This window comes from Schistocerca cancellata, chromosome 5 (genome assembly GCF_023864275.1).
Source record: "Schistocerca cancellata isolate TAMUIC-IGC-003103 chromosome 5, iqSchCanc2.1, whole genome shotgun sequence".
Taxonomy (NCBI): Eukaryota; Metazoa; Arthropoda; class Insecta; order Orthoptera; family Acrididae; genus Schistocerca; species Schistocerca cancellata.
The window spans coordinates 642,157,568-642,182,480 of record NC_064630.1 but is presented as its reverse complement, the minus strand read 5'-3'; the positions used below and the strand labels follow the sequence as shown (position 1 = coordinate 642,182,480).

Genomic DNA, 24,913 nt, shown 5'->3' with positions numbered 1-24,913 from the left:
AGTTTATGAAAGACTTGTTATTAAATTAAAGGGGTCAGAATCTGATGCTACAAAGCAATCTGTAGTTTAAAAAATAAATAATTTAAGAAGTAATGTACGTAAAGAGAAGAAGAAATGGGAGATGTCACTGAAATCTGGAACTTCAACAGACAACGTCTACATATCAAAATTGTGGTACTTAGATTTGTTCAATTTTCTTGGCAATCGAGATACTCCTGGTGCATCTCTGTCAAACCTGGATGACTAGGATGGATGTGAGACTGGTGAAGTACTCAGACTATTTATAATTCTCATATAATTTAATTAAACTACATTTTGTACTTACAAATAGAAAGTTTATATTCAAAGTCCAGATTTTTTATTAATTAATACAAAATATTTTGAACTGTATGAGTTAATAACTTACTCAGACCAAACTACTTCTTTTAGTCTATTTTTTGTTTTGATGACTCCTATTGTCTTGCCATGGAACTTTGCCTCCATTCATGAAGTTTGAAGTGAATCCATTTCTAAGCTGTTTAGCAGCAGATGTAATGTTCCTGTGGTTCAGATGTTTCAGTGTGGTCATATATGATTCTGAGGTATCCAAACTTGTAATGGCAGTAGTTCCATTGCATGTCTCCTAATAGGTACTGTTTGGAGGTGCGTAAAAGCTTGGATGTTGCTCCATCAAAAAATTATGCAATGCACATGTTGCCATCACCACTTTTATTACATTCTCTGGTTCCAAATTGATTTGAGTATGGAATACATGAAATCTGGATGCAAGTATTCCAAAACAATTTTCAACAGTGTGTCTTGCTCTCGAAATGTGGTATTTGTAAATTTCTTTACTAGCTGAATCTAGTTGCACTTGTCGAAAAGGCTTTATAATATTTAGTGTTAGAGGAAAGGCGTCATCAGCCACAAAAATGTAAGGGACGTTTTCAAAATTTTCTGTAACATTGCATGGCTTAGGAATTTTGAGCTCATTACTCTCTAACTTTTCATAAAATGTAGTATTCTGAAGAACGTCTCCATCAGTAACACGTCCATTAGTTCCAAAATCCACTAACAAGAACCGATAGTTACCATCTACTATTGCAAAAAGTACCATACTGTGTCTGGCTTTGTAGTTGAAGTAAAAAGATCTGGAATTTGCTGGGGGAACTATGTCTATGTGTGTACTACCCACGGCACCAAGACAATGTGGGGAATTCCATCTGTCTTCAAATGCTTTAGAATAACTTTCCATTTCTCAGTAGTCAGGAAACTGAAACAGCAGCAAATTAATAGTATTTTTTCACACTGTGGATGTATAGCAATGATGACTGCAACAAGCTTTATAAATTTCCTTTTACAAGCAAAATAAAAATAACATTTAAAATAGCACAAAACCAATGCTTGTTTAAAAAGCTGGGTTATGAAGAAAATATGAAATAAAATTTTGAAATACTACAGTAAAACTATTTGTTTAATATATTTTTAAAGAAGTTATGTGTTATTTTTATCTTATAGTTTTGTCTTATTTTAAATTATATTCTTGATGTAAACAATAAAGCTAGGGTAAATGACTTTTAGGGTCTAATAATATGCTTCCTTTTGGCAAAAAAAAGTGTGGAATTGGCCAATGAAGTCCTGCTACCAGTGAGAGATCATTTTAAAAAGTCTTTGCCCCATGATGACAGGTATGATCTATTGGGAAAATCTATTGCAATGAGAATGAGGACAGTGAAAAATACTAGCGTTTGATTGTTGAAAAAAGAATCATTGACCTACTGCACGGCCTGCCGCTGTGGCCGAGCAGCTCTAGGCGCTTCAGTCTGGAACTGTGCGACTGCTACGGTCGCAGGTTCAAATCTTGCCTCGCGCATGGATTTGTGTGATGTCCTTAGGTTAGTTAGGTTTAAGTAGTTATAAGTTCTAGGGGACTGATGACCTCAGATGTTACGTCCCATAATGCTCAGAACCATTTGAACCTCCTGTATGAAGCTGAAATGGGAATGCTTAAAGTGCAAATGAGTTCATACACCTCTGAATATCGAAGCAGTCCCAGCTCAAGTACAAGCTCGAGTCCTAAAGCAGCTGCTTCATATGATCACTTTACACAGCAAACAGTGCCTGTAGGATTTGTAACCTATGAAGAACTTCCACTTCCAAACTCACCATGTACTTTTTTAGCTACCTTCAATAATATTTGAATTTTGAGGCACTTTTAATTTTTCTATGGCCTTAATTGAGGAATACTACCAAATTTTCAATTGGTTTTCTAATTTCATTTGTTGTTCATTATTACCCCCAGTTAAATTTTTTTCTTTGAATAGTAAAACAAGTTCTAAGAATAAAAAAATGTGTGTATTTGTTATACATACCTGAAGATATACTCCTTTCAGCATATTGTAGGTGGTGTCACATGTCTCTGGAATTATTTTGCCAAGAGCTTGGGGTGGTATTATAGCAGAATGTTTGAGACATTCGTACCATCGACCCATTGCAAGAAACCTCAGAGTGACTGTCAGTCTTTCACGGGCAGAAATAGAAGTTTTCATAACTGTATTTTTCATTTGTAGTAAAGGAGTCACAAGCGACAATAGTTTTGTGTAGGCATCTTCATTCATCCGCAAATAATTACAGTAATCTGAATTTTACTAATCTCATATGAGTGTATTCATTTCTCTTTGTCAGCCATTCTTTACACCACATTTTTTGTTTTTGCTTCTTTTTACACTTCATGGCCAGTAACAAACTGACCAACACGATTGCGCCGTCTTCTTGCCTGCTCCCCATTTCTCAATTGATTGAGTTAAAATATCCGGTTTACCATAGCATGTGTGTGCCCCACCCTGCACAGGTATATCTTTCCAGTATACCTGTGAAGGTTTACCTGGCAGGTATACTGGAATGTGTGTGGCAGGCCTAAGAGAGATGTCAGTACTGTCAATAAGTAAAAGTACATACACTACCCTTGTTTTGGTGCTAATAGTTCTCTCCTAAGGGAAAAGACAGGGCTATATTGGGGAAGGTTAAAAAGGAAGGTTAGGTCACTCTGACACCAGGATGACAAGGACCCACCTGCTGTGCCCAACCTTGACTGTGTTACTTCTTCTTCAGTTATTTTCTTGCTTTCATATACTATATCTCATCATCTTCTGCATTGAGCTCTTAAGGTGTGCCATCCTCCTTTACAATGGGCTTTTCCTATACACCATCTCTGAATAGCATGTTGTTACGAAATAAGCAGAAGTGAATCATAAATTTACAATTTGTAAAAAATTACAAAGCGTAATACATACTATAGAGCAAAATTAAAAATTCTCCAATAAAGTATACAAAACTGCCTTCTTGAGGACACTGCTATTTTGAATGGGTAACAAGTTTGTACTATAAGTAACAGAGTATTAACTAGTTTCTGCCAGAACTTAGCTCTAATTGCCACTTCCTAACTGTTTAGTCTGAAGTACTGCTTGGAAATTATGAATTCTATCTGACACAAGTTTCGTGAACACTGTGCCTGCAATATATACTCTCAACAAACAGGAATTAACTCCCATTCTGGGATTTGGATCCATTTTGAAGATACTACACGCAATGTAAGGAACTAAAATAAATGAAGATTACATGTAGTTTAAATGTGTATTTACTATGGAAATGATTCTGAAATATATAATTTAAAGCTAACACTAGGTTAGCTTGGTTACAAAGTGCCTGTGTTCACAATCAGTATTTATAAGTAGTTCTACTTATTTCTTAGATGTTTCACTTTGAAATTGTAACAAAAAAATTAATAAATATGGCTTCTGGAGAAAAACTAAAAAGTGAGCCTTTGTAAGCTACAAAATCCACAGTATCACTTGTAATGCATGTTGTCATATGTGAACCCTTATTTTATTGTGCTATGTCAACAATAAGATCCAAAGGTAATTTAAATTAATAGATGGGGGCCAAAAAAGTGTAACATTCCACAGAATGCTATACACTTCACCCAAAATAAGTCTAATTTTCGTACAGCTTTGGCTAGTGTTTAAATACTGAGGGAAATATACTCATCACAAATCCATAGTAATAACTAATATTCACAATAACAATGAAATGATACACTTCAAAATTATGTTAAATGTTACAATGGTAATACATTATGTGTTTTCAAATAGAAACATAAAGACATCTCTTCAAGCAATTAACTTCATTAATAAATTAATATTTTATAGACAACAATGTAAACAGAAAATAGAACATCAAAAGTAAGATTATAATACTCCAGCTAATTCACACAAAGATAGGGAGTTTAATATTAAAACGTAATAAACATTATTAGATACAAAAAATAGCCATTTAAAGTGGAACGAAATTTGACAAATTATACATACAATCTTCACAAGATACCCAGAACTACACCAATATCTCCATAAATAAGAATTTTCAAAATGTCACATGCTATGCTACGATGCAACGTTTTGAGATTCCACACAATCAATGCAAGCTGCCTAAATGCTGACATATAATTTCACACAAGCATGTGGGCAGCAGATACTGAATAATTTTAGGAAAAAATGGACACAAAATAGCAAACATTCCCAAGAGAGCCAACATATGTTTACCAGTATAATGGGCTGAAATTAATGTCCTTGACATCAGGTAAGTATGTGCTGGACTGCACCTAATCCTCCACATCCAACGAAAGACATTTCAAATTTAAGTCTTAGTCCAGCATATGGTTCAATTTGTCACAAATGCTCAGTACAGCAATTAACTGCTACGGATTTAGCACTGAGAAACACAAAATGGAATTTAAAATGTAATACAAGAAATGAGTGTGAAAAGCATATAAAAATAACTTGAAACTAAAAACAAAAGGTTTATTTTCAAGTTTCTTACTGTTACACAAAATCACTCATGTTTTACTTAAACATTCTCTCACAAAATGATGAAACAAATCAGCTAACGGACAAATAAAATATCAGCCACAAGCTTGTAATGCTTCTTAAACAGAAACCAAAGTGCAACAATCTAAGTACCAACAAACACAATATTTTAATTCCTATGTAAGCTTAACATTGTACTTAAGATCTGTTACTTATCATGAATGCACACACATATGCAATTAAAAATATCTGAAAATATGTATCTTCTTGTGTTAAGGACATGAAGAAGTTGCAGTGACTGGATATCACAGCATAAGAGGCAGCAACATGCACTGTCTTTTGTCTCAGGAAGTAACATTTCCACAGCTGAGGAGAGGAAGGAAAAAAATGGGTATTCTAAAGATTTAATGGAGTTTCATTTTTACAGATATGTTATACTTAACATCCTAGTGCTACACTACATTTCAAACATAAATTAGGTAGCACTGTACAGGGGCATCTACACTCTGACTGAAAAATGACCCACTCAAATATAAACTTAGTAAAAAATGTGAATAACATAAATCAGTTTCAAGTGTGATACAGGTTAATGAACAACAGCAGTGAAAACTCTAGGAGCACATGAAATGACTGCCTCTCATACTGCAACAGAACAGCTTCTGGAACACGTCTTCTGAAGGAAATAGTGTATTACGGAAAATATCAACCAATAAGTTACTGACTCTTATTGTTGACTGAAGTATAAAAGGAACACGGGATGAAAAGGAACACGGGATGAAATAAGTCAAGACTAACAAACACTCACACTCTGTGTGTAATATAACTGAAATGATGCCTCATTTTGTAAGAAAATTACAAAAGATAGCATTTATGGTTCTATAAGTGTCCATATTCTGTAACCATACAATTTTATTATCTGAAACATCAAACAAAATCGAGAAAAGGCAACTACTCACTAACAGCTGATTGATGTTTGACACAATTAACTGCTCATAAAACTGCACCATGTGCCTGCAGCTGCCTTTCCTCATTTCCACAATCCGAAATACTGCTATTCTTTAATATCACGTGTTGATGCTGACACTAAGACAGTGCATCCAAATATTCAAATGAATTATGTGCATGACAAATGTTTTAATGTTAATGACATTACCAATGAAATGAGTATTATTAAATAAACAAAGAACTTATGAGATTCTAATATGATAAAAAAAACAAAAAGCAATGACAAAATACTGACAAAACTATGATAAAATAAGACTACTGGCAAGCCTTCTGTGTGCACTAAGTTACACTCAATTAGGCACTTATGGGAAGAACAAGAATGTGCGCATTTCTTTCGACATCCAGTTTTAAAATATAATACGTGATATTACTGTCTTTACTAGTAAACAGTTTGTACATGGAAGTCTAAACAACAAAAATATGATCCTTCTTTATCATAAGATTTGATTTGTCTCTTGATACAACATAGGTAAATTGATATGTAAATATAAACACATCCTCAAAAACAAGGCACTTCATATAGAAACTATGAAAAGTGTATGGTGGAAGGCATATCAACTTTCTATATTGGAGAACTCACCTTCTGAGATCTAAAAATACATGGCAGTGTTTGCAATAAAAATTCTAAAATGCTAAGCAAAATTAGGTAGTTTGTTTCATAAATGTGCTATCAATGGCATACACCTATGGTACAATAAGGCACTATTATCAGACTAGTGATAAACATCACTGACAAGCAGCACCAATAAAGAAGCCACTTTCTGCAATTATGCTTAGGAAACCTTATGGTTATGTAAAAATAAGAAACTGCACTCACTTCTTATATCTCTATCCTCTGTGTCAAATTTGAATAAAAATTAACCCCCCCCCCCCCCCCCCCCCGTGTACACACACACACACACACACACACACACACAAAATATTGTGTGTATCAGCCCTTAGCTATTCAGTGCTACTCAAAATTTCTTTGTGATATACTGTGGCGCCTTGTTACAATAGAACTGCTGCAAAATAAAAGTCATCTGCATTGCAGCTGTACATGAACACTGCCATCAAAACTTTTGTGTCACAACAGCATACCCACTTCCAAATTTGGTGAATATTACGTTACCTGGAGCTATGCTATAATTCTGTATTGTCTTCTTGAGTAACTAAAGTAATTTTGTGACACAATTTTTGCTAACATGGTTGTTGTCAATGTATGTTAGATGCTATGCCTTATCAGCACAACCCAGCAACAATGACTGACACAGAAAAGAATCTGCCACTGTTCACAAAGTAATTCTGAATAGGGTGTACACTTGAACATGTGCTGTAAAACAGACGATGTGCCAATTATCGTTTCATTTTATCAAGAATAGGCAAAACCATATCAAAGGTTGGCCTCTTCCCTGGATCTTCATTCATACATATTCTAATCAATTTAGCTAGATGTGATGAAATTCCTGGTGGGATACTGATACGTAAACCTTCCAAAGCAATCTGAAACAAAATATAAAAAAAATTTCTACATTATTGCTCAAAACAAACTTTTGAAATTAGCCTTAATATCTTGGTTATCATTATACAAATAAGAGATAAAACATGTGAACCACAACAAAGTGTAAAAACAAAAATAATATCTGTAAAACTGTAGTATGTAGCTGTGATTAACATGTACTATTACTTGCAGATTATATCCACTGAAAAACCAATTTCAAATAATGTAACCAAAAATACATGACAGAAAAGAATAATATAAGACTACAGTAGAACTCATCAACAAAGTAAATCCTCAACTGTGTATGCTGGTGTAGGGGCAAAGAGGAAAATGAACTCCAAAATTCAGTCAGCAAACTCCAAAATTCAGTCAGCAAACTCAAAAATTCAGTCAGCACTTTCAGTAGCTATCACTATGTACTGGATATGTGAGAATTATTGTAATACGAAACCTTCTCAATTGTTTTGAACTGTAATAGCATAGAACAAAATAGTCTACGAGGCAAATTGATAGGTGAAAAGAATGTGAAATGATCCTGAACAAAACATGGGTATGTGAGCAAAGGACCAAGAGAGACAACATAATACTAAAAAGGCAGTACGTGAACCAATACCTGTCAACTCTTAGAAATGCTGCAACAACAGGTGGACCTTTTTTAACAAGTCTGTGATGATGTGTAATCACTTCAGGGAAAACATGATGTTCTGCCGGGTTTTTGAGTTTGATATGGTCACGGCGACTAAAATATGACAAGTCTATTCTCATGTCAGACGTATTGGAGAGATTCATAGCAAGCTGTCAAAGCCTGCACACTCCTGGCCCATACATTTGTTCTGATAAGCAGTTGCTCCATTCATGTGTAGCTGTCAGTTCATTCAGTTCAAGGCTTCAAAACCTGACAAGTATGAGTAGAAATGCTGGATGACTGTCGGTAAACATTCCAAATATATACTAAATATTTTCCCATGCATTGGTAAATATGAAACTCGTCCTAGTTGTGAATGTCTTAATGAATTTGTAGTGAATAAAGTTATAGGTAAAGATCTAAATAAAGGAAGGAATGTTATTTCCGACAACTTCTTCACCTCACTTTCACTAGCATGAGATCTGGAAAAAACCAAACAAGCTCGCTTGCTTGGTACAACGAACAAAATCAGAATTGAAGTGTCTGAGTGCATGAAGAAAGCTCGCAAGGTCCTATGTGTAACTTTCAAGAATGCTGATACGATCCACACAGTGTATCAAAGAAATTCATGAAAGAAGCTAATAATTCTGTTCTCTGCATCCAGATTTACAAACTGGGACTGTTATGAGGTCAGAGCCTGACACAGTGTCACTGTAGAATGAAACTAAGTCAGGAGTAGATATTATTGCCCATATGACTGGACTGGCATTCAATGAAATTGCATGAAGACAATGGTTTGTTGATATTTTTTATAATATTCTAGACATAGCAAGCATGAATGATTGAGTAATCTACAAACAAATAAGAAACCTTCTCAAGCTCATAGTTGAAACTGCCAAAGATTACACAGAAATGAGATGTAGGTGGAAGTCATTGTCACTGCCAGGTGCAAAAATCTCACAAAGAAAGGAAAAGTTCATATGAGTGAGCAACATGTGACAAACCAGTTGGCAAGGAATGTGCTATTACTGTTTTCTTTGGCTGTGCAGATTGCAAAGCTCAGTCTACAGAGGACAATGATCGATAGGTACCTAAAAACAATATATTTACGCAAATAGCTGTAATTTTTACCTTTAGATAATGTTTATCAAGGTGTAGACCAATGTACAGGTCCTCTGTATCCAATGAAATGATTTGGAAACAATTTGTGAAGACATGCTTTAGTAATTTGTGCACTATGTGCTGGACGTCCATGAAGCTGGCATTATAGATTCCTCTTAGTCTGCAGAGGAAAATCTTCTAGCATCCGTACAAGATAGTCTGTTAGTAGGCTGCAATACTTGTGCATGTTCAGTGTTCTGACTTTGAAAAACGGGCCTTTGAGCTGATGGTTCACTGTCTCACATTGCATGCTTACACTCCATTAATGCTGACGTTCCACTTGACAAAACCAACAGACCAATAATGCATCATTTGGCGATGACTGGTAAATGTGGCTTCATCATTAAACTATGCTGTTTGTAGTAGCTTATCCCCACTCCTATTTTTTTTTATTAATTAAAGAAGTAAGTACAAAAATGTTCAGGGAAATTTAGGAATACATAAATACAGGTCACTGAGGAATGATATAAACAGGAAGAGCTCGAAAGCTAAGAAGAAATGGCTGCATGAAAAATGTGAAGAAATTGAAAAAGAAATGATTGTTGCAAGGACTGCTCAGCACACAGGAAAGTCAAAACATCCTTCAGTGAAATTAAAAGCAAGGGTGCTACCATTAAAAGTGCAACGGGAATTCCACAGTTAAATGCAGAGGAGAGAGCGAATTGGTGGAAAGAGTACATTAAAGGCCTCTATGAGGGGATGTCCGATGTGATAGAAGATGAAACAGGAGTCGATTTAGAAGAGATAGGGGATCCAGTATTGGAATCACAATCTAAAAGAACTCTGGAGGACTTAAGATCAAATAATACAGGAGGGATAGATAACATTCTAGCGGCATTTCTAAAATCATTGGGGGAAGTGGCAACAAAATGACACATTAGTGAGTAGAATGTATGAATGTGGCAACATACCATCTGTCTTTCAGAAAAATATCATCCACACAATTCCGAAGACTGCAAGAGCTGACAAATGTGAGAATTATCACACAATCAGCTTAACAGTTCATGATCCAAGTTACTGACAGGAATAATATACAAAAGAATGGAAAAGAACATTGAGGATGTGTTAGATGATGATCAGTTTGGTTTTAAGAAAGGTAAAGGCACCAGAGAGGCAATTCTGACATTGTGGTTGACAATGGAAGCAAGGCTAAAGAAAAATCAAGACAAGTTCATAGGATTTATTGACCTGGAAAAAGCGTTCGACAATGTAAAATGGTGGAAGATGTTCAAAACTCTGAGAAAAACAGGGGTAAGCAATTTGTGCAAGAGCCAAGAGGGAATAATAAGAGTGGACGACCAAGAATGAAGTGCTCCGATTAAAAAGGTTGTAAAGGAGGGGTGTAGTCCTTCGCTGTTACTGTTCGATCTGTACATCAAAGAAGCAATGATGGAAATAAAGAAAGGTTTAGGAGTGGGGTTAAAATTCAAGGTGGAAGGATATCAATGATACAATTTATTGATGACATTGTTATCCTGACTGAAAGTGAAGAACTACATGATCTGCTGAATGGAATGAACAGTCTAATGAGTACAGAATATGGATTGAGAGCAAATCGAACAAGGACGAAAGTAATGACAAGTAGCAAAAATGAGAACAGCAAGAAACTTAACATTGGGATTGATGTCCATGAAGTAGATGACTGAAGGAATTCTACTACCTAGGCAGCAAAATAACCAATCCTGGACGGAGCAAGGACGACATCAAAGGCAGACTACCACTGGCTAAAGGGGCATTCCTGGTCAAGAGAACTCTACTAGTATCAAACATAGGCCATAATTTGAAGAAGAAATTTTGAGAATGTACGTTCGGAGCACAGCACTGCATGGTAGTGAAACATAGACTGTGGGAAAACTGGAACAGATGAGAATCAAAGTATTTGAGATGTGGTGCTACAGACTAATGTTGAAAATTGTGTGGACTGATAAGGTAAGGAATGAGGAAGTTCTGTGCAGAATCAGAGGAAAGGAATACGAGGAAAACACTGACACGGAGGAGGGATAGGGTGGTAGGACATCTGTTAAGACATCGGGGAAGGACTTCCATTGTACTACAGGGAGCTGCAGAGGGCAAAAGCTGTGCAGGAAGACAGAGATGGGAATACAGCATTCAGCAAATAATTGAGGACATAGGTTGCAAGTTCTACTTTCAGATGAAGAGGTTGGCACAGGAGAGGAATTCATGGCAAGTAGCATCAAACCAGTGAGAAGAGGGACATTCATCTGTTCCAGAATCCATTTGAGTGTAAACTTGGTGACATACTAGTTGAGGTACAGTCGGAGCTTATTGATTTGCTAGCAAAGGACTTGTTGAGAAGAACAGAGGTGGAAAACTGAATTTTACCACTGCTTATGTGATGCTGAGTTTCCAAAACAGAAGAAATTTGCTGCTGTTATGGCATCAGTATTCAAGAGCAACTTATGTCTGTGAGGAAACATTAAAAAAAAAAAATGAAGAACGTGAAGTCAGCACACAGAATGAGATTGAGTGATGAACATTTGAAAGGAACTCTCTTGATTGGATGCAGCAAAACTAAACAAAACAATTGAAGATATCTTGAGAGCCACATGTTGGTTTCACAAATCTCACTAACAGTTTCCTACTGCTTAGATTGATAGATTCGGAAATGTGCACACTACGTCTGGTGTAACTATTTTTTGTTAACTTCGCATTCTTTACTAACTTTTCTGTAAGGAAATAGGTTGGTTGTTCTTGTCTTTTGTGCAATCCCTACCACTCACTCATTGTTAACACAGAATGCTGAACTTAGTTTCTTGCCTTTTTCCATGGAGCTTTTGTTCTGGCCTGTAAGTACTGTACTGAATAATGTTGTGACTCTCACTTGTCATTTTGTCAATTATCCAACTCACCGTGAAGAAAGTTTGGTTATCTCTGAGTTAGAGTAACAACTCTTTTTCAATATGCTATACTAGCAGGAAACGGTGAACTACAATTCTCAATTTTTTTACTTTATAAAATAAATGATAATATTTAAGAATTTCCCTTTTTGTGTAGTCATGTTTTGTCTATGGCATTAACTAAAAATAGTAACTTTTGAATATAAACAATTTCCTCTTCATTTTGGATGCTGCCTTTAAAATGACACACCAATTGGTGATTTTACATGTGACTGCTTTACAAGGCCTAAAAACTTCAAAATTCTGATAATGGGTATGTAATTAGCATATTGGAGCTCAACACTCTATTTAAGGAAAAAGTAGTTTGGTTCCCTGAGATACATTAAAAAGGGATTTTACTACGCAATGTTATTTTTTTCTCCGTGAGCTGTACCTCCCCTAACACATTTATCTTTAGTTTCCTTTAAACTTGCTCTATATACCGATTAAATAACATGGGGGGGGGGGGGGGGGTTTACCACAAAACTTACTCACTCCCTTCTCTACTGCAGCCAATCTTTCATGCCCTCTGAATCTTATAACTACAGCATGGCTTTTGTACAAGTTTTAGATAACCTTTCACACTCTGTATTTTATCCCAAGTACCTCCAGAAAATCAATCAGTGCATTCCAGTCAATAGCTTCAAAACCTATTTCTAAATCTACAAATGTTATAAATACGGATATGGGGTCTGCTTTACTTCAACCTATCTTATAGGATAAATCTTATGATCACCACTGCCTCATGTATACGAACATTTCTACAGAATGCAAACTGATCCTCCCCCATGTCAGCTTCTTCTAGAGTTAATTTATGTTAGTATTTTGCCACACGACTTATTAACAGTACAATGAATGGCATACTCTTATCATATTCTGTGTAAGACCACAAGCCGCTGTCTTCATGTTAATACAGTGCCACATTTAATGGTTAACCCCAACCCAAAGATAAAAAAAAGATCTCTGCCAAGATACACAAGTCTCTTTGCCATACATTGGAAGAACTACCTATCACTGAATATCGTGTGGCTACCAAGTCATCTGACAATCCAGTTTCAAGAAAGGTAATTGGTCAGGATCATAAAAGTTGGCCAGAGCATGTCTGTTCCTGCACAAAAACTGTTTACTGGGGATAGTTTTTACCATGAGATCAGTTGTCAGTATTCTCGGGAGTTCTATTGTTAGATGCAAAACGCAAATCCCACTTGATTCTGATCCTGTCTAGACTCTGCAAGAATCTTCTTTACTTCTGCTCAACGTGGCAGCACATAAATGAAAGTCTCAGGGCAAAATGGATTCTACTGTCTGGCCACTGATAATTATGACTCCTTATGAAATTATGTCCAGAATGTATCACAGCAATCTTCTCTACCACCATGATAGGCAATGATCTTATTTGTGTTGGCTCTATTTGCAGAGTTCCATGCTTCTGAAATCATTCAACACTTATTCACCTCTCTGCTGCATTCCCCAAACAAATTCTGAGGTGGGCAAGGACATTCAAGATCCCTCCAAACAAATTCTGAGGTGGACATAGACATTCAAGACTGCAACACAGAATCTCTCACATTCTTTCTTACAAGGAAACCTCCCCATCGCACCCCCCTCAGATTTAGTTTTAAGTTGGCACAGTTGAAAAACTGAACACAGGACAATGGAGAAAACAGGAAGAAGTTGTATGGAAATATGAAAAAATAAGCAAAATATACAAACTGAGTAGTCCATGCGCAAAATAGGCAACTTCAAGGACAGTGCGAGCACAGGAGCGCCGTGGTACCGTGGTTAGCGTGAGCAGCTGCGGAATGAAAGGTCCTTGGTTCAAGTCTTCCCTCAGGTGACATGTTTAATTTTTTATTTTCACACAAATATTATCTGTCCGTCTGTCTGTCAGATGCAAGGTAACTGCGCCGTAGTTTGGGGATGCTACACCTAAACAAACATCGAAATCGTTGACTCCAGCGCATGGAAAAGATAGTATTCCGGCTAACGAGGCTGCCTGGCTGGCAGTTGACTGTTCGCTACTTTGGATGAGACTGCATTAGATACGTGAGATGTATTCCGTGGGCAATATGAATCCAGCAAATATAGCTCGCGACTTCAATAACAAGGTCAATGAATATTTTCCGAATTGCAAGTTTGCGGTGTGGTCGCAAAACACAGACACTAAACTTATTACAGTGAACAGATACGTCAATGAACGAACGGACAGACAATAACTGTCTGAAAATAAAACATTAAACTTTTTACTCGAGGGAAGACTTGAACCAAGGACCTCTCGTTCTGTGGTTGCTCACGCTAACCACAGGACCACGGCGCTCGTGAGCTCACATTGTCCTTCACCTTGCTAATCTTTCGCATGGACTATTAAGTTTGTATATTTTGCTTATTTTTTCATAGTTCCACACAACTTCTTCCTGTTTTCTCAATTGATCTGTGTTCAGTTTTTCAAGGCTTATCCACTGTGCCAACTTATAACTAAATCTGAGGGGGGTGCGATGGGGAGGTTCCCTTGTTAGCAACTTTACATCAATGCCAATAGCTGGGAAGACCCGGGTGGAACTGCTGCTTGGTTGCCCTCTCCTGACTATGTGGCCACACCCAAGGTCACACTTAAGATGCTGCAACATGCCAGAAACAGCAAAGTGGACACATTCATTCAGCGGATATCCAGATTTGGCCCCTGGCACCACTGTAAGACATCTGGGGTATCATCTGTACCAGGTGGTGACAATTGTTTCTACTTCCACAGGTGTTAGAACAAGCTGTCTCTCAACAACAACAACAACAACAACAACAAATGAGTCACCAACCTACAACCTCTTCCATAGGCTGCAGTAACATGAATTCTTCAGCTCTTCATAGTTGCTATGGGCTAATCCACAACATTTTGTTCATTCCTCCTAGCAGCAATAGGCACCTGCACCTGGCTACAATCTCCACTCTACGCCACTACATGGGCTCCTGCCCCTGGCAATGCAGCAATCTCCTCCACACTGTCTTTGCTCCATGTCATTCTCCATGGATGGCGGACCCAGCAAATCAGGAAACACTGTCCCTGGAAATTTTGCAGCCTGTACTGTCTCCAGCCACGATGAACACTGAGATGTCACACTGTCCTGAGTCGTACTCTCAAGGTTCCCCAACACTGTCATCAGCACAAGACAAATCAGTTCAGGATAGAAGGGATGTAATATCTGGTGGCAATACCCACAGCAAAGAGATCAAGAAAGATAGCAATGAGGCTGTAAGCTGTGTTCTCAGTGTGCCGTAGTATCCCAGGAGGGTGATTACAGAGGCCAATCCAATTGTCTCCAGAATGACTTAAGACACTACATGGGGTAACGAAGCAGACACACCTCTATGGCATCCTATGTCCAGAATTACTAATGTTGATGCTAGATCTATTATGAAGACTTTGGCTGTGGACTTGTACTGTGTTTGGTTTTTTATCTGTCTTTGCATGCTATTCTGTTAATGAAAGCAAGCAGGTGTAAGATTGGTTTTGTAAAGCATATTAATGTCAATTACATGCTTCCACAAATAAGAAGCAATTATTTTCATTTTAATAAAAAGTATTCATGGTTCAGAACACATACACAGCATCTGTAACTACAAGTACAGACAGAAAAATCTAATCACAAGAAGAACAAGCTATGATGTTTCATTTTTGAAGATAACGTTAAATTACTGGAGATCCAAACAGATCTCTCTTTTCCCTTGTAAGTTATGCCTCCAAAATAGCTATGATCAATAACATAACATTTTGTCACAAAACAAAATTTTAGGATCCAGTACTTGGCAATTCTGCATTGTGTTATTTGAAGGAAGTTAGTAACATTCGTCATAACCATCTTACCTTCATACCCACTTCCATTGGTGAGTAATCCGCAAATGGCACTTCCCGAGTTGCTAACTCCCACAGTAAAATTGCATAGCTCCACATATCACAAGCCTCCCAGTTTCTTTCACTTGGTTTCTTCTGCAGTGCTGAAAAATGCAATGTGTTTTTAAACATACAGGGATAGCTGTTACAAATTCTTAAAAAAAAAAACCTACAAACTTAACTCTTTAAATGCTCTGGACGTGTTAATGTGCGTGCCTTTGTGCATGTCCCTGCGTGTTCTGAATGTGTTTGTGTGTGCCACCAGTCCTTCTACCTGGTACTCTGAATGTGTCTAAGCATAAACACATTCGTTCAGAGTACCAGGTAGAAGGACTGGTGGCATGCGTAAGCATGTTCAGAGCACAGGTACAAAGGTGCACACGTTAGCACGTCCAGAGCAGTTAAAGGGTTAATAAAGCATTTGAACCTTAGCCTCTTTGCAAGAAGTGCAGGGAGAACATTGTACTGTACACTGTCAGTAAAGGAGCATTCTAACTACATAAACTGTGCTAGAAAAAATGATAATTACAAATAACATATTTTAAATATGTCTGCTTGTGTCTGTATATGTGTGGATGGATATGTGTGTGTGTGTGTACGAGTGTATACCCGTCCTTTTTTCCCCCTAAGGTAAGTCTTTCCGCTCCCGGGACTAGAATGACTCCTTACCCTCTCCCTTAAAACCCACATCCTTTCGTCTTTCCCTCTCCTTCCCTCTTTCCTAATGAGGCAACAGTTTGTTGCGAAAGCTTGAATTTTGTGTGTATGTTTGTGTTTGTTTGTGTGTCTGTCGACCTGCCAGCACTTTCATTTGGTAAGTCACATCATCTTTGTTTTTAGGTATATTTTTCCTACGTGGAATGTTTCCTTCTATTATAACCATATATATAAATATATATATATATATATATCACCGACACCCCGCACCCCTACCTTCTACCTTCTTCATAAAATTCACAAACCCAATCATCCCGGCCGCCCCATTGTAGCTGGTTACCAAGCCCCCACAGAACGTATCTCTGCCTACGTAGATCAACACCTTCAACCCATTACATACAGTCTCCCATCCTTCATCAAAGACACCAACCACTTTCTCGAATGCCTGGAAGCCTTACCCAATCCGTTACCCCCAGAAACCATCCTTGTAACCATTAATGCCACTTCCTTATACACAAATATCCCGCACGTCCAGGGCCTCGCTGCGATGGAGCACTTCCTTTCACGCTGATCACCTGCCACCCTACCTAAAACCTCTTTCCTCATTACCTAGCCAGCTTCATCCTGACCCACAACTTCTTCACTTTTGAAGACCAGACATACCAACAATTAAAGGGAACAGCCATGAGTACCAGGATGGCCCCTTCGTACGCCAACCTATTCATGAGTCGCTTAGAGGAAGCCTTCTTGGTTACCCAGGCCTGTCAACCCAAAGTTTGGTACAGATTTATTGATGACATCTTCATGGTCTGGACTCACAGTGAAGAAGAACTCCAGAATTTCCTCTCCAACCTCAACTCCTTTGGTTCCATCAGATTCATATGGTCCTACTCCAAATCCCATGCCACTTTCCTTGATGTTGACCTTCACCTGTCCAATGGCCAGCTTCACACGTCCGTCCACATCAAACCCACCAACAAGCAACAGTACCTCCATTACGACAGCTGCCACCCATTCCACATCAAACGGTTCCTTCCCTACAGCCTAGGTCTTCGTGGCAAACGAATCTGCTCCAGTCCGGAATCCCTGAAGCATTACACCAACAACCTGACAACAGCTTTCGCATCCTGCAACTACCCTCCCAACCTGGTACAGAAGCAAATAACCAGAGCCACTTCCTCATCCTCTCAAACCCAGAACCTCCCACAGAAGAACCACAAAAGTGCCCCACTTGTGACAGGATACTTTCTGGGACTGGATCAGATTTTGAATGTGGCTCTCCAGCAGGGATACGACTTCCTCAAATCCTGCCCTGAAATGAGATCCATCCTTCATGAAATCCTCCCCACTCCACCAAGAGTGTCTTTCCGCCGTCCACCTAACCTTCGTAACCTCTTAGTTCATCCCTATGAAATCCCCAAACCACCTTCCCTACCCTCTGGCTCCTACCCTTGTAACCGCCCCCGGTGTAAAACCTGTCCCATGCACCCTCCCACCACCACCTACTCCAGTCCTGTAACCCGGAAGGTGTACACAATCAAAGGCAGAGCCACGTGTGAAAGCACCCATGTGATCTACCAACTGACCTGCCTACACTGTGATGCATTCTATGTGGTAATGACCAGCAACAAACTGTCCATTCGCATGAATGGACACAGGCAGACAGTGTTTGTTGGTAATGAGGATCACCCTGTGGCTAAACATGCCTTGGTGCACGGCCAGCACATCTTGGCGCAGTGTTACACCGTCCGGGTTATCTGGATACTTCCCACCAACACCAACCTATCCGAACTCCGGAGATGGGAACTTGCTCTTCAATATATCCTCTCTTCCCGTTATCCACCAGGCCTCAATCTCCGCCAATTTCAAGTTGCCGCCACTCATACCTCACCTGTCATTCAACAACATTTTTGCCTCTGCACTTCTGCCTCGACTGACATCTCTGCCCAAACTCTTTGTCTTTAAACAAGTCTGCTTGTGTCTGTATATGTGTGGATGGATACGTGTGTGTGTGTGCGCGAGTGTATACCCGTCCCTTTTTCCCCCTAAGGTAAGTCTTTTCGCTCCTGGGACTGGAATGACTCCTTACCCTCTCCCTTAAAACCCACATCCTTTCGTCTTTCCCTCTCCTTCCCTCTTTCCTGATGAGGCAACAGTTTGTTGCGAAAGCTTGAATTTTGTGTGTATGTTTGTGTTTGTTTGTGTGTCTGTCGACCTGCCAGCACTTTCATTTGGTAAGTCACATCATCTTTGTTTTTAGGTATATTTTTCCTTCGTGGAATGTTTCCTTCTATTATAACCATATCATTAATTTGAACCCAACAATTACAGTTGTTATTGTCGCCTTTGCATTTCGAAATCTTTCCTGTCGTCCTATTTCTCTTTTTTCTCTTTATTTTCTCTTTCTGTTTTTACCAGTAGTTTCACTTTGTATTCACCTTCCCCTTTTTACTGTAATCTACTATACAATTTTATCCCGCCTATATATGCTCAACAATACGTAACCCACTTCCAAACCATAACCAAAAAAATTTTATTTTCTGCTTTCAACACTACCGCTGCTATAAAATCCACCGTTTCTAGTTCAATAACAGCTGCTTTCACGTATTAAACAACCATTTCGGCTAGTTCTAATAACTTTAACTTTATTTCCACTTCCGTTTTTCGCACATCACTGATCTTTTTAGCCGCTCCCCACAGGTTTTAACGTCATTATTTCTACAATTGTTAGCCCCATTTTCGTAATCTTTCACCACAACACCACTCCTTTAATACGTTTTTTCGAAATTTTCTCGAAATTTTCCCGAATTTCTCCGTCCTTTAACGTGATTTAGCGGCAACACAACCACCTAACCTTTTTGCACATCGCTGTCTACCAACCCAAGTTCACCACAGGATCAACTTAATCAACACTTTTTCGCCTTTTTTCATACCAGATCTCCAATTGCTTTCTAGTTCACCTATATCTCTCCCCATATATTTCTATCTTTCTTTTTCATGTCAACCTCATGTTAAACTTTCCACCTTCTAATACCATGTCACCCTCACAACACCCCCACAACGACCCCATTAAGTTTTATTTACATTCCCTCCGCAAACATGCCTTCACCCTAGCCAGATTACGCTCACATATTTTATTTTCTCAGGCTTGTCTGACATTTGGCATAACCCCCAAAGGCCTCACACTTAAAGTTCCCATCTCTGGCTGCAACCCTTCTTTCCATCAGTCCCTATACCAGTTCCAAACTGAACAATCCATTGCCCTCATCCACCTAATCCTTCAAACCTTCCCTCTTTCCTGACGAGGCAACAGTTTGTTGCGAAAGCTTGAATTTTGTGTGTATGTTTGTGTTCGTTTGTGTGTCTGTCGACCTGCCAGCACTTTCATTTGGTAAGTCACATCATCTTTGTTTTTAGGTATATTTTTCCTTCGTGGAATGTTTTCTTCTATTATAACCATATCATATATATATAGGGATATGTGTGTGTGTGCGAGTGTAAACCTGTCCTTTTTCCCCCTAAGGTAAGTCTTTCCGCTCCCGGGATTGGAATGACTCCTTACCCTCTCCCTTAAAACCCAATCCTTTTGTCTTTCCTTCTCCTTCCCTCTTTCCTGACGAGGCAACCGTTGGTTGCGAAAGCTAGAGTTTTGTGTGTATGTTTGTGTTTATTTGTGTGTCTATCGACCTGCCAGCGCTTTTGTTGGGTAAGTCTCATCATCTTTCTTTTTATATATATATATATATATATATATACACACGTTTATATATATATATATATATATATATATATATATATATACACACACACACGTCTGTCTATATACAGGGTGTATACGGGGACAAGGAAAAAAAATTCCCGGATTATTCCCGGATTTCTCCCGGATATCCCGTTTAAAAAATACGCTTTTTCCCGGGCGAAAATACACTTTTTCTGTGCTAAGTAACAGATTTTCCGTAGATTTTCCCTCGGAACTGCAAAACTTATCAATTCTTTGAATGGTTAACGTTTTATACAATCGCGTAGAACGTCCCGAAAAAAAAAGAAGAAGAAGAAAAAAAAGACGGGCAGACAAGTTTTGGAGAGAATTTTAATAAAAAATAAAAATAAAAAAAATAAAAGGAGAGAAGTGTTGGAAAGACCTTTGATTTGCAGCAACACATACGTTGCATATTTTCTTATTACGAAAGTATAAATTCGAATTGCACCAAACACAGCGCGTTAGTTTGCGGAGCGTTGAAACCGAGGTTGCGAAGTCATTTTGTAAGCGAGTCATATCTCAAGCCACGAGATCTCGTCAGCCGATGACAGCAGCTATTCAGAGCATAGGACACATGTTATAGTCAGCCAGTAGCAAGATCAATGGTTAAATAGCGCGAACACGCAAGAGGAAAAGTTAACGGTTTACATTAATGTACACAGTACCGTATATCTACAATAAAAGCTAAGCTTTCACGTATAATATTAGTCTCTAAGATTAACACGCTACAACAGAAGCTTAGCTTTCACATGTAATATTGATCTTTTTTGCGTGTGTTATACTTTAAGATACATCACACAAATGTGCCAGTAAAATTAATATTATGACATAAATGTCTCGGCTCGAAATTCTTGTAAGTGGCTGGTCCTCAAACTGTTCAGTTTCGAACGCTCTGTGATTTAGATATCCATCCCACTTTCTCACACGTAACATAATTCATCTTGCGTAAAAAGAAATTTGCTTTGAAAGTAACGCTTTTCTAACAACCGTTCGCAATACTATCCGAAGACTGTTAGAAATAGGTTCGATTTACCAGTTTCCAGAGAGCGCCAGAAAACAGGCATTATTGTGCGTGTGCAACTGCAGTGGTGTAGGAATCCCGTATGTTCGTGTGTATAAAGCACTAAAAGAGCTTACATTACACCATAAAAGAAACAGGGCATCATAGGGTATTCCAAAGAGCATTGGAATTTCGTAAACCATACTAAAATGCATAATTCGGCTTGAAGTGCGAATTGGCTTTTTCCAGATTCACAATGAAGTATGTCCCATCTGATACTAAGCTTTCCAGTGTGGTTTTTGGGATGTAAATTTTCTTGGAGTACCAGTACTCTACGATCTCATTTTTGGTTCTTTATTATGGCATAATGCCATGTATGGCAGAAGATGATAACGTGCACTTGAAATTCAGAGAAAAGTTGGAACTAGCCAATACTGTAGAATGAAACACTTCGTTTCAAATAAAATGATTGCCTCAGCGGAAAGATTAATAGAGCCAAATTTCTTTAGCAAACTTGCAAAAATAACTTCACTGTTCTGCAAGGCGATTAATGCTTGACTGCTACTAACTTGGAAATAAAATAAAAATCGGAAAAGTGAAATTAATAATATATTTTTGCCCTCCATAATTATGTGAATGTATTTTAATTCACTTGATAGCTCCCCGGGCACAGAAATCCGTTTTGTTTTCATTTGACTTGGGAGCTGTACACGAAGAGAAGCAGCGAAATCACTTAACGTAAACACGCGTTACGTGGAGGTTAATCCCCTCCCCACTACAACTCGGACAACTCTGTGCAAGCGTGAATCTGACAGCTATGGCACGCGAGAAAAATTTTTCTCGTTTGCATCTGGCTGCTTGCTACTGTTACCGACACAGTTAACAGTCAAACTTCAAGTAGCGGGAGAAGGTACTGCTTATACGCGAGTCAAATGCGCAACAGACCGCTGGCAATTGGTCAAACGAACCAAATGTGAACAGTTGTGACGTCTTACTCATAGCAAGCAGTTTATTGTTACGAAGAATTACAGTCTGCGCCCTATGGCCTTCGACATATTTTTGCTATTTGCAAACGCTTGTGCGTGCACGGTTTTTTGTTGTTGTAAATTGCACATTTCCTTTGTCACTAAATTTTTATTTTTTTCCCCTCTCGTTTATATTTTATTGCTGCAGTATCATTCTCCAGTAGCAGGATACAGTAACATTCTTTGCTAGAGAATCAATTCTGCAGCCAAAATTTAAAAAAATTTAACTGAAAGCTAAAACAATGAAAAATTCCCGGAATTCCGAAAAATTCCCGGGTTTTTCCCGGTTTTCTCCCGGATGAAAAAATTCCCGGGTTTTTCCCGGATTTCCCGGTTGTCCCGGGTCGTATACACCCTGATATATATATAAAGAAAGATGATGAGACTTACCAAACAAAAGCGCTGGCAGGTCGATAGACACACAAACAAACACAAACATACACACAAATGTCTGCTTGTGTCTGTGTATATGCGGATGGATATGTGTGTGTGTGTGTGTGTGTGCGCGAGTGTATACCTGTCCTTTTTCCCCCCCTAAGGTAAGTCTTTCCGCTCCCGGGATTGGAATGACTCCTTACCCTCTCCCTTAAAACCCATATCCTTTTGTCTTTCCCTCTCCTTCCCTCTTTCCTGATGAGGCAACCGTTGGTTGCGAAAGCTAGAATTTTGTGTGTCTATCGACCTGCCAGCGCTTTTGTTTGGTAAGTCTCATCATCTTTCTTTTTAAATATATTTTTCCCACGTGGAATGTTTCCCTCTATTTTATATATATATATATATATATATATATATATATATATATATATATATATATATATATAGAGAGAGAGAGAGAGAGAGAGAGAGAGAAAGAGAGAGAGAGAGAGAGATTTGATGAGTTCTGTCGTGTCATAGTCTTCATTGAATCAGAAAATTAGTTTCAAGCAGCTCTCCATACTGGTCTATTCTGTGCAAGCCTCTTCATCTCTGCATAATTATCACAATCTACATACATTTGAACCTGCTTACTATATCCAATCCCTGGCCTCCCTCTTACAATTTTTACCCCGCACTTTCTATAGTCAAACAGAAAATTCCCTGATGCCTCAGGAAGTGTCCATAAACCAAGCCCTTAATTTACTCAAATTGTGCCATGAATTTCTTTTTTCCTCAATTTGATTTCTCATGTGGTTATTCAATGACGTTTATGCAGGTGATCTATCCCATATCACATCAGTCATATTAATGAACACTTCCAGAAACCAAATCAAAAATTAAATCCATTGATGAAATTTCAGAACCATTCTTAATTAAAACAGGAGTAAACAGTTTTAGACAAAGTAATGAAAGAATGGAAAATGGAACTAAGAAACAAAAACTTTTGGAAGCCAATCTAACTAGGAAGAGGTCAAGGAAAATTGAATGTTCCATACTTAGTGTTTGCAGATGACTTGGTGATTCTAACTGACAGTGAAGACACAGCAGTAAAACAAATCGAGACCCTCAAAGAATGTGCAGAGAAGCTTGGCCTGAAGATCTCCTTTGAGAAGACTGAATTCATGTGTTAAGTTAGATATTCCAAAACAAATTATGGTGAAAACAACAGAGTCAAACACTTTAAGTACCTAGATCAAATTATTGAACCAACAGGATTTGAAAAAATAGCACAAAAAACAGATTGCAGAAAATCAAGAAAGTGTCTGGATTTGTTTCAAATTTGTATAACAAAAAATGCTTGTCAAAGGGCATTAAAATCAGACACTACAACACAATAACCAAACTGACAGTTGCATCTACATCTACATTCATCTACATTTATACTCCGCAAGCCACCCAACGGTGTGTGGCGGAGGGCACTTTACGTGCCACTGTCATTATCTCCCTTTCCTGTTCCAGTCGCGTATGGTTCGCGGGAAGAACGACTGTCTGAAAGCCTCTGTGCGCGCTCTAATCTCTCTAATTTTACATTCGTGATCTCCTCGGGAGGTATAAGTAGGGGGAAGCAATATATTCGATACCTCATCCAGAAACGCACCCTCTCGAAACCTGGCGAGCAAGCTACACCGCGATGCAGAGCGCCTCTCTTGCAGAGTCTGCCACTTGAGTTTGTTAAACATCTCCGTAACGCTATCACGGTTACCAAATAACCCTGTGACGAAACGCGCCGCTCTTCTTTGGATCTTCTCTATCTCCTCCGTCAACCCGATCTGGTACGGATCCCACACTGATGAGCAATACTCAAGTATAGGTCGAACGAGTGTTTTGTAAGCCACCTCCTTTGTTGATGGACTACATTTTCTAAGGACTCTCCCAATGAATCTCAACCTGGTACCCGCCTTACCAACAATTAATTTTATATGATCATTCCACTTCAAATCGTTCCGCACACATACTCCCAGATATTTTACAGAAGTAACTGCTACCAGTGTTTGTTCGCTATCATATAATCATACAATAAAGGATCCTTCTTTCTATGTATTCGCAATACATTACATTTGTCTATGTTAAGGGTCAGTTGCCACTCCCTGCACCAAGTGCCTATCCGCTGCAGATCTTCCTGCATTTCGCTACAATTTTCTAATGCTGCAACTTCTCTGTAT

The 24,913-nt window shown here is 38.4% G+C and overlaps 1 protein-coding gene across 1 annotated transcript in view; it reads right to left on the bottom strand.

Annotated features, from left to right (window-relative positions):
• Positions 1–6,732: 6,732 nt before the first annotated feature.
• The window catches only part of LOC126187558 (integrin-linked protein kinase), a 61,037-nt gene continuing 42,856 nt past the window's right edge, over positions 6,733–24,913 (bottom strand). Inside the window, exons 8-9 of the mRNA XM_049928712.1 lie at positions 15,866–15,996; positions 6,733–7,328 (exon numbers count right to left, since the gene is read on the bottom strand). Coding sequence (XP_049784669.1) covers positions 7,182–7,328; positions 15,866–15,996 — 278 coding nt within the window. The 3' untranslated portion in view covers positions 6,733–7,181. The remainder of the gene's footprint in view (positions 7,329–15,865; positions 15,997–24,913) is intronic.